The sequence below is a fragment of the Ochotona princeps genome, chromosome 16 (genome assembly GCF_030435755.1).
Source record: "Ochotona princeps isolate mOchPri1 chromosome 16, mOchPri1.hap1, whole genome shotgun sequence".
Lineage (NCBI taxonomy): Eukaryota > Metazoa > Chordata > Mammalia > Lagomorpha > Ochotonidae > Ochotona > Ochotona princeps.
This window is the reverse complement of record NC_080847.1, coordinates 48,480,219-48,491,150: the sequence shown is the minus strand read 5'-3', so window position 1 is coordinate 48,491,150 and position 10,932 is coordinate 48,480,219. Positions and strand designations below refer to the sequence as shown.

The 10,932-nt window shown below is 41.1% G+C and overlaps 1 protein-coding gene across 1 annotated transcript; it reads right to left on the bottom strand.

The window, feature by feature from the left end:
• Positions 1-2,877: 2,877 nt before the first annotated feature.
• On the bottom strand, positions 2,878-10,686 carry LOC118757715 (zinc finger protein 585A-like). Its single transcript, XM_036492778.2, has 4 exons — positions 9,737-10,686; positions 7,499-7,625; positions 7,154-7,246; positions 2,878-5,734 (listed from the first exon to the last, which is right to left on the bottom strand). The coding sequence occupies exons 1-4, from the start codon at positions 9,806-9,808 to the stop codon at positions 3,708-3,710; spliced, it is 2,319 nt and encodes a 772-aa protein (XP_036348671.2). The 5' UTR covers positions 9,809-10,686; the 3' UTR covers positions 2,878-3,707.
• Positions 10,687-10,932: the final 246 nt, after the last annotated feature.

Below are 10,932 nucleotides of genomic sequence, written 5' to 3'. Positions count from 1 at the left end.
CATCAGCAGGCATTGTATTAGAGACCAATGAGGAACTGACAGATACCACCAGGGTGTAAAGGAAGGGTCACAGACGCTTTTACGGGTTAATGGGCACCAACAGGATTGTGCTTGTTGCTAATGGAGATGGGAGGGACTAGGGCTCTAAAATATAGATGGCAGATGTAGAGCTCAGAGGGGAACAAGTTAACAGAACATACTATATGAGAAGGGAGGAGGCCATTACCACACACAGATATGGCTAGAAAGATAATAGAAGTAACTGGTTATCACTGTGGTAGAAAAATAAATGGAGGGAGTCACACCTTGCTAGAGTGTAAGTATTAAAAGATAAGAGTTGGATTGGTCATTAGACACTGGGGTATGGAAGTTAGAGGCATTGCTACAAGCGGGATGGAGTATCTTTCGGTGTTCTATGCTACAACAGGGAGACTAGAGTTCCGCCTATATACCCTACTGACAGGTCACCGGTATTGTCCTAACTTGGGAATATTAGTAGCTGAAAGGACACCCTAAACTGGGGGAATAATGGTGAAGACATCAGATACAGTGCTGAATGAAGTAAATAATAACAATGGGTCACCAAACATTGTTCTAAGATGGACAAGAATGTATGCTGAAACACCAAATACTGGGAAGAGGTGACTTGAAGACCTAAGATCAGCAGACATTAACCCAAAGTGGCATGAGAGGATGGACCATCCAACACTGCCCAGTTAAGGAGTAGGGGATGAAAAAGGAATCCCTAGTGCTGCTCCCTTGAACAGGTTATCCCTTAGCCCTCATTTTAATTTCCCCATGCTGTCTTTCACAAAGGCAAGACTGCCTCATGGCACAATTCAGGTAGTCTCCTCTACTCACACTGTCAAAGGCCACATTTTAAACAAATCTTTCCACTGGCTCCAACAAGCCACCCAGCACCTCTGCATGCAGCGTAACGTCTGCCAGTATCTGTGCCTCACTGCTGCCTATTTTGGGTTGGACACTTTTCAGGAGGATCCACCCTTATCTGCTCCCAGCCTCTCCAAACTACTGGCTTTAGGCTCATCTGTAATGGCAAGATGAACAGATCTGCAGGTTACCTTCTTTGATGGGTAGCAGCCTACTGAGGTGCAACTCGGGCAGAGGTTAGAATGCAGTGGCAGTGAGCAGGCTTTTTAAAATCACTTTGGAATTCACTTTGGGATTTAGGAAAAATGATTAATTTTATTTTTTTTATTTGAAACTCAAAGTTAGAAAAGGAGGGAAGGCAGTAAGGAGCAAAGAAGAATGGAGAGAGAAAATCATTCCTCCTCTGGCTTACACCCCAGAAAATCACAAAGGCTAGCTCTTGACATTCTGGTGTGGAAGCCAAGAGCTTCTGAGTTCCTCTTGTAGATACCAGGGTCCAAGTAGTTGGTTCATCTTCTGCTGCTTTTCCTTGACTATTAGCAGGGAGCTGGATTGGAAATGGAATGGCCAGGAATCAAACTTGCAACCACATAGGATGCTGGTATTACAGGTGGCAGCTTTACCTGCTTTGTCATAATGCTGGCCTCTGGTAGAGAATTTTAGAAAGAAATATGCACATGGTACTTCTTGTACCTCATTTTCCATTTTTTAAAGTGGATTGGCTTCAGGTCAAAAGCTTTACAACGACTGTTTAGTTCTAGGAATAGAAAGAACAAAGAACAAACCTGGGGGTTTAAAGACAAAAGAAGGTTGGTTGTCCATAATGGAGCTTGTTATGCCACAATATGTACTCATGTAATGACCAGGGGCCAACATGACATAATGTGCATTTATGGAAGCCTTCTCTATGACTGTATAGATTTAGATATACAGTGGTGAACAAAACAGGGAAATTGGGTCCAGTGTTACAGTACAGTGAGTTAAGCTACCATTTGCAATACTGACATCCCATACTGGAGTACTAGTTCAAGTCCCAATGGTTTTGCTTTCAATCCATCTTCTGGCTAATGTGTCAGGAAAGCAACAGAAGATGGCCCAAGTGCTCATGCCCCTGCCACCCATGTGGGAAACCTAGATGAAGTTTTGGGATCCTAACTTGGGCCTGGCCCACTCCACACAGCTGTGGCCCTTTGGAAGTGAACCAGCAGTGAATAGAAGATTTCTTATTTCCTACTCCCTTCTTTCCTCTCTCTGTCACTTGGCTTTTCAAATAAATATTTTTTTAAACATAGAAATAGGGCCCGGTGGCGTGGCCTAACGGCTAAAGTCCTCGCCTTGAAAGCCCCGGGATCCCATATGGGCGCCGGTTCTAATCCCGGCGGCTCCACTTCCCATCCAGCTCCCTGCTGTGGCCTGGGAAAGCAGTCGAGGACGGCCCAATGCATTGGGACACTGCACCCTCATGGGAGACCCGGAAGAGGTTCCAGGATCCCAGCTTTGGATCGGCGCTCACCGGCCCGTTGCAGCTCACTTTGGGAGTGAATCATCGGACGGAAGATTTTCCTCTCTGTCTCTCCTCCTCTGTGTATATCTGGCTGTAATAAAATGAATAAATCTTTAAAAAAAAATAAAATAAACATAGAAATAAATATTTTTTAAAAAGAGAAAATATTGTATAAGTCACACAAATACATGAAATATACAAAACAACACAGTGATAAATACCATGGAGAAAGAAAAAAAGCAAGGAGGGGTGGTGTTTAGAGCTGACAATGTATACCACATAGGGAAAATCAGGAAAGGACCATGAGCAGGCATGACTGAAGGAAAGAAATAAGGGAGTAAATCACACAGATTCAACAAGCAACTGCTCTTTGCAGAGGAACTGCAAATGCCAAGGCCCCGAGTAAGGAACTGAACTACTGCCTTTAAGGCACATGGGGGAAATGTCTCTATATGGAGGCATGGCATGAAGATGAGCATAGAATGTAAACATAAACTGGGGTTTGTTATATCATGAATACTGATGTGCCATGGTGAAAACTATGTCACTAAGAGTAATCAGTTGAAGGGACTGTGAGGGCAGAGGGACAATTAACTAACACAGGTAACGTGGACAGTTAACTCAGAAGCTTTCCTGAGGATGACAGAAGTTCAAAGACATGACGTCTGTGGGTCAGAAGACAATATGCTGATGGTTTATGACACTTAATGACGCTGCTGGTAGCTAACAAGAGAGGTTAAAGTCACAGTGTCAAATGAAAATACACACTTGAGTGTGTCATCTCTATATTAAAGGATTTTTTGTGTGATATCATTGACAGAAACATTCAGTGGATTTGATATGCACAAATGTGTTACGTACAAGAAAGGAGGAAAAAATACAGATAACTATTAAACACTGTTAAATGGAAATGTTAAAAAAAATGTTAAACAACTCACAGATATTAAAATTAATCACTATGGTATATGTGAGTATTGTGTTCTTCCATTATTCAATTTACTGCCATTGTATTTATTCCAGAGAGAGCAGGATTATCATTAACATAACATTCGCTTCCCTATGAAGAAATCAAAAACAGCATTCAGTTGTATTTAATGAGCAGGCTCCTTCTAAGGCAACAAGACAACCAAATTGTTAGTATGAATGCTCCAAGGTTCAATGAGGCTGGTGAAAATGTAGGAGTGGGTGTCCCCTCAAGTGCTATCGTAGAAGTCTTTTTCTCAACTGAGACATTCTGATGTGGGCAATCCTACTCACAATACGTAAAGTATCCTGTTACAAGAATTCAATAAGGTCCAAATCACAGAGGACCTCAATGAGATTTCTCAAGTTTCTGTTCAGTGTGAATATTCTGATGCACACTGAGCACCGACTTCTGAATGAATCCTTTTCCACACACTTCACACTTGTAAGGCTTGTCACCAGTGTGTGTTGTCTGGTGTTTATTCAAATTTGGTCTGCCACTGAAGGCCTTTCCACACTCAACACACACATAAGGTTTCTCTCCAGTGTGTATTCGCTGATGTACTTGCAGCTGTGATTTCTTAATGAAAGATTTTGCACAATCAGTGCACTCATAAGGTTTCTCTCCGGTATGAATTCTATGATGTGTAATTAACTGTGATTTTTGTCTGAAAGTCTTCCCACATTCAGAACAGAAATAAGGCTTTTCTCCAGTGTGAGTTTTCTGATGTTTACTGAGATTTGACCTTCCACTAAAGGCTTTCCCACACTCAGCACACACATAGGGTTTCTCTCCTGTGTGAATTGGCTGATGTACCAGGAGCTGAGACTTGGACGTGAAGGATTTCCCACAATCACTACACTCATAAGGTTTCTCTCCAGTATGGATTCTTTGATGAGTGACAAAGTTGGACTTGCGAATGAAGGCCCTTCCACACTCGGTGCACACGTAGGGTTTCTCTCCTGTGTGAATCTTCTGATGCACCATGAGGATTGACTTCTGGTTGAAAGCTTTCCCACACTCATGGCATTCATACTGTCTCTCTCCAGTATGAATTTTCTGGTGAATGTTAAGGTGTGATTTCTGGGTGAAGGCTTTTCCACAGGTGACACATTCATAAGGCTTCTCTCCAGTGTGGATTCTGTGATGAGTAATCAAATCTGACCTCTGGGTGAAGGCCTTTCCGCACTTAGGACATACATAGGATTTCTCTCCCGTATGAGTTTTCTGATGCGTCACAAGATTTGATCTGTTTGTGAAGGCCTTCCCACACTTACCGCACACATACGGCTTTTCTCCTGTATGGATTCGTTTATGCACATGAAGTTGTGACTTGGAAGTAAAGAATTTCCCACAGTAAGCACATTTATAAGGTTTTTCACCTGTATGAATTATTTGATGTGCCATCAGGTGTGTCCTCCGGATGAAGGCCAGGCCACACTGCAGGCATACGTAAGACTTTTCTCCTGTGTGAATTCTGTGATGCACTGTGAGTGCTGACTTCTGGGTAAAGGCTTTCCCACAGTCACTGCATTCATAAGGTTTCTCTCCAGTGTGAATTCTCTGATGTATGATTAGCTCTGACTTGTAGGCAAATGCTTTCCCGCATTCAGTACATATTGAAGATTTCTCTTTAATTTGTACTTTCTTTTGTGTAGTGAGTTTGGAATTACTTAGGACTTTTCCATATTCAGCACCTATGTGAGGCTTCCCTGCTGTGTGCATTTCTTGATGCGCCTGGAGCTGTGACTTGGAAATAAAGCATTTCCTACAGTGACTACATTCATATTGCTTTTCTCCAGTATGACTTCTTTGGTGTGCGATTAAGTGTGCCTTCTGGGTAAAGGCCTGTCCACATTCAATACATAAATGGGATCCCTCTCCCATATGAATTTTCTGATGTGCCTCAAGTGTGGACACCTGTGAAAATGTCTTGCCACAAACACCACATTCATGGTGTGTCTCTCCAGTATCACTTTTCTGATAAACACTGAGATCTGAGTTTGAAAAGAAGTCTTTCTGACATTTACAGCATTCATGGAGTATTTCTCCAGAATGAATTTTCTGAAGTCTAAAAAGAGAAGACACTATGAAAAAAGTCTTTCCACATTGATTGCATTTACAGGGCTTCTCTTTGATATGGGTTTTTTGATGCGTCATGAATTCTGGCTTGTGTAAAAAAGTTTTCCCACATTCAAGACACTCATAGAATTTTTCTCCTGTACGATCTCTGAGCTGTGGCTTCTGGGTAAAGATCTTCTCAAATTCAGAAAACTCACAGAATCTCCCACTAGTATGAATTTTCTCTTTTACAGAAGATACATGTTTAAAACTGCTGAGTTTTCCATGCTGATGATGCTCCCAAAATTTCTCTTCTGTTGGAGTATACTCATGGTCAGTATAGGAAAAAATTTTGCTATACTCAAAAATCACTTGTACATTTTTTACATTTTTTGATGTGTTACAACTATCTATATGTTATAGCTATCTGTCTTTATATTTACAATGACTCTTTGTAGGCATTATTGTCTTGAAACTGCGGTATGAATTACTTTTTTTTTCTCTCTTTACCAGTAGCTATCCATCTGGTCACAAATTTGCTGTGATACCTTTAGAATGAGACATAAGAGGTCTTTAAAATTTTATAGAAAATATCTATTATGAAAAAACTACCCAGGAATTGCAAAAATCTTTGTGCCAAAATAATTTTTCCACAACATTTTGGAAATGTTCTTGTGTAACAACAGCATCAAATTTCTGATAACTTTTCCTGTCAATCCAAGAAAGAGCTTTATGGGAAATGGACTACGGTAAGATCTGAAACCCAACTTCCTCTTCTGAAAGAAGAAACAGCTGATTGGAGCTCAGAGAACATCTAATACAGGCTGGGATGGAGGGTATGCATGCTTACAACAGGTTGAGCAGAGAAAGTCTAAGGTAAGGAGTAAGGCAGTTATGGATAAGAATGATTCAGAGGTAGAATTCAACAAATAGAGGAAATAATGTAGATGAAACAAATGATATTGTATGAAAAAAGGCAAAGAACATATATAGTATAGTAATTTTATATAAACTAATGATACACATATCTCTTCTTTGAATTTTATAGCATGCATGAATTAGAAAATGGCTTATGATAAGGAAGGAGACAGATATGGAGAAAAGAAAAAGAGGAATTAAATTTAAAAAAAAAAAAAAAAAACAAGAGACTTCTCATCCAGATTCATGCTGATGAGTACTAAACTTAGGATTATTATTAAACTCAAATACATGAATAAATACAAGAACAAAGTAAAATAAATGAAACAAGCAGTAACAAAATACATCAAGCATCCAGGTAACATGATCCTAATCAATGCAGAACTCCCTAAGCAACATTAAAAAGAAATATGAGGAAGAGTGATTAGTAATGTAAAGCACAGAACAGTACTGGCAAAGGTGAAGAGACAGTGATTCTAAGGCCACTAGTTGGATGAAAGGCATGGGGAACTGGGAATACAGAAGAGTCCCATATGAAGAAAATAAGAAAAAAGCCTGGCTAAAAATAAAGTTTTGAGGCTTTCCACTGTGGGGAAAAAAGCAAATAAACTATAAAGCGTGGGAATGTGACACATGGTGTTTTCTAGCAGATCCTCTGAATGTATACTCCAGGACTACTGAAAGGCAGAAAAACAGAACAAACAAAAATGTAGAAACTTGTAGAGAATCACATTAATACCATTTTAAAGTTGCCTATTCCTATCACGTCTGCTGACATGCATTTCTTAGTCTCCCATCTACCTGGTCACACTCACCTGGAGCACTCTGCTGTGCACTCCCCCTCCACACTGCCCAGGGCTCCCTTTCTTGCTCTAACATGAAAACCTCTGGCTCTGGAACTTGATAGCCTGTTCATGAAATGATAAAAGATTATGTCCAGTTAATTTTTTCGGAGCACAATCAAAAGTCTCTATCATTAATGAGGATTTCATTTTCAGAAAAGTGACCATATCTCTGGAAATACAGTAGCATAACCAAAGGAACAGAGAACCCTGAACAAATGAATGACAAAAAATTCACTTTTTGAAAATGTCTCATCGCATTCATCAACTGAAAACAGTAACACTCTTAGAGAAGCCTCCGGATAAGACTTTGCTTACCTACTGAGAGCAGGTGGCTGAAGGTTTCTTGCATCACATCCCAGTAGAGATTCCTCTGAGCAGGTTCCAGGTGCTGCCATTCCTCTCTGCTGAAATCTATGGCCACATCCCTGAAGGTCACTGAACCCTGCAAGGGCAAATTCCTGGTCAATGTGAACAGCCAGCTTTGGAGAATACAGAAGCACAGACATGTCCTATTAACAGTAACTATGTATTTTTTGAAGATTTATTTTATGTTTATTGCAAAGTCAGATATACAGAGAGGAGGAGAGATAGAGAGATTCACTCCCCAGGTGGCTGTAATGTCTGGAGCTAAGCCAATCCTAAGCCAAGAGCTGGGAGCCTCTTCCAGGTCTCCCATGTGGGTGCAGGGTCCCAAGGCTTTGGGCTGTCCCCGAATGCCTTCCCCAGTCTGTGCCACCCCCAGTCTATTTTTTTTTTAAATAAAAGTACATACTCATAGTTAAGAAATTCCACAAATGTAAAAATAAACTTGTAAGAATTGTAGTGATAGAAATCCAGGGTTTGGGCACAGCATGGTTGCCTAAGAACTAAAGTCCTCGTCTTGCACGCACCAAGATCCCAAGCGGGCACCAGTTCTAATCCTGGCGGCACCATCCAGCTCCCTGCTTGTGGCCTGAGACCACAGGGGAGGATGACCCAAAGCCTTGGGACTCTGAAGTCAAGTGGGAGACATGAAGGGGGCTCCTGGCTTCAGACTGGTTCATCTCTGGCCTTGTGCTCATTGGGGACGTGAACCAGTAGATACAGGATCTTTCTGTCTCTCCTCTCTGTAAATCTCTTTCCAATAAAAATAAATTTTTAAAATTATTTTTCATAAACCATTAAAATATCATAAGAAAAAAACATGTATAGTAGCCATAATATAAGATCAGGACACTTATACAAAAGAAGACTTAAGAGTTGTCATTGTGCCATAATGTAGTAAGACTCTGCGAGGGACTCCCTTGGCAATCTCATGTCTGTGATTAGACTCTGCATCCATCTCAAATTCCACTTATCCTAGTGTCCACCCTGGGAGGCAGGAAATGACAGCTCAACACTTACATTCCTGCCATCCCTCTGGGAGACTCAGACAAACTTTCTCGCTCTTGGCTTTAATTTGGCCCAGCTTGGAAGTTTTAAGCAGTCGGGAAGTGAACCAGCAGATGAAAAATCTCTCCCTCTCTGTTGCTCTGCTTTTCAAATAAATGAAATAAACTTTAAAATTTTAGATAAAATGTTAAAATATTGATAGCAGGGCCCGGCGGCATGGCCTAGCAGCTAAAGTCCTCGCCTTGAGCGCCCCGGGATCCCATGTGGGCACCGGTTCTAATCCCGGCAGCTCCATTTCCCATCCAGCTCCTTGCCTGTGGCCTGGGAAAGCAGTCAAGAACAGCACAAAGCTTTGGGACCCTGCACCTGTGTAGGAGACCTGGAGAAGTTCCTGGTTCCTGGCTCCGGATCAGCACAGCACCGGCCATTGCTATCACTTGGGGAGTGAATTATCGGACGGAAGATCTTCCTCTCAGTTTCTCCTCCTCTCTGTGTATCTGACTTTGTAATAAAAATAAATAAATCTTTAAAAAAATAAAAAAATTAAACTTTAAAAAATATGTTGATAGCAGCAATGACAGGCTCAATATAAGAACTCAAAGAAAACATTGAGAGGGCTCGGCAGCGTGGCCTAGTGGCTAAGGTCCGTGCCTTGATCCCATATGGCTGCTGGTTCTAATCCCAGCAGCTCCACTTCCTCTCTATCTCTCCTCCTCTCAGTATATCTGACTTTGTGATAAAAATAAAATAAATCTTTTAAAAAAAAAAAAAAACATTGAGAAAGTTTCCCAAAGAGTAACAAATAGAAAAAAGTGGGGAAACATGGAGAACAACTATCTGATAAAATTTTCAAAAAGAAAATAGTTTATTTTGAGGAGGAGGTTAGGAGAAAAATGGAGAAATATTTTAAAACCCTATTGAAAGGTGATTTATGACCAGGAATCTTACCTTTAGCCAAAATATCAAAATAGTGTAATGAAAAATTTTCATTCACAGTCCACTGTTATATATCTGCTATCACAACTTATCATCGCTGCATTGCGCATTTTGACAAGATTAAATTTGTTTCAGGAACAGCAGGCCTCTGGTCCAGCTACTTCCTGGTCATCTGGCGCTGCTCTGAGGTTCCACAGAGACATCCATCCGATCTAGGATCAATTGCCACGCCCTGGGATTCCTCACCTCCTGAAAGCTGCCACACTCCTCTATAGCCAGGCCTGAGGGTAGCTGAGACGAAGTCCAATTAGCTGGCATGGCCACACTGGGTCTTAATCCTTGTTCTCGCAGGAGCTGCAAGCTCAGTGGTCATCTAGAAATTCAAGCAAAACAGCTGGGAAGAGGTAGGCTGGACTCTGAAGGGCGATCTGGTCCAGGTTCTCCAGAGACACCAAGACACCTGGAAAGATGACGGCCACATGATCAGTCACTCAACATTACCAGCTAATCCCTGCCTGGGCACAGGAAGCTTCAAGAAAATGACAAAACAGTAACTCTCAAATTTGCTTATGCATTCAAATCACATGAAAGGGAACTGAGTGTTACAGAGATCAGAGTTCGACAAAATCTGTCATAGCCACTGATCATGAAAACAACCTGAGGTTTGGAGGCACAGCATGGCAGATCTGAACTGCAGCTCTGTCAACCTGCAGCTGTGAAAAGATCAACCACCTTCCTCAGTATCAGTTTGAAAAATGAGGGTAAAATATGTATCACATAGGTTAAAATAAGCATCAGCCTTTAACACGCATTTGAATTAAAGGTTATAAAAATTTAAGGCATGCACTCAAAACAAGAAAAATATGCCAAATAACAGTTATTTCCACATGTGGCAAATGCGGTATTTGTACACAGAACATTGATACATAAACGGTGCCAATATACATTTTTAAAAAGCCTCATCTCTGTCACCACTCAGTCAGCAGACACACACCTCAGCAGGATTGAACATTTAAATATACGTACACTACAAAGAATATGGAATTGCAGGAAGATATATTTATAGGCCACTGTGGTGAGCTTGGAGGATTGTTACAATAAGAGAAAATTCAGCAACTATAAAAATAAAGGGCAGCTATATGATTAGATAACACTTCCTAATAATATTACAACACACCATACAATCAACATGAAAGTAGAGATACAACTTTTTTTTCACCATGTAATAACAGGTTAGCTTTAATTACAAATTTTAATCCAGCGGTGGGTGTTGATGCTGCAACAAGCTGCCACCTGCAATACCTGCATCTCTTATCAGTGAGCTAGAGTTGTGGCCCTGCTGCCAATTCCAGATTCAACTAGCAAGCACCCAGGGAAGCAGCAGCTGATGGCTCAAGGACAGCCACCCACCTCAGAGCTCTGCACTTCCAAGTTCCCAACTG

What these genes read in the sequence shown, in the direction of transcription:
- LOC118757715 (XM_036492778.2), bottom strand. Translation starts at nt 9,808, where the DNA reads ATGCCAGCTAATTGGACTTCGTCTCAGCTACCCTCAGGCCTGGCTATA. An exon ending in AGTGTGGCAGCTTTCAGGAG is followed by an intron (nt 7,626 to 9,736) that starts GTGAGGAATCCC and finishes TTGCCCTTGCAG; the next exon opens with GGTTCAGTGACCTTCAGGGA. An exon ending in TGCACAGCAGAGTGCTCCAG is followed by an intron (nt 5,735 to 7,153) that starts GTGAGTGTGACC and finishes ATACTCCAACAG; the next exon opens with AAGAGAAATTTTGGGAGCAT.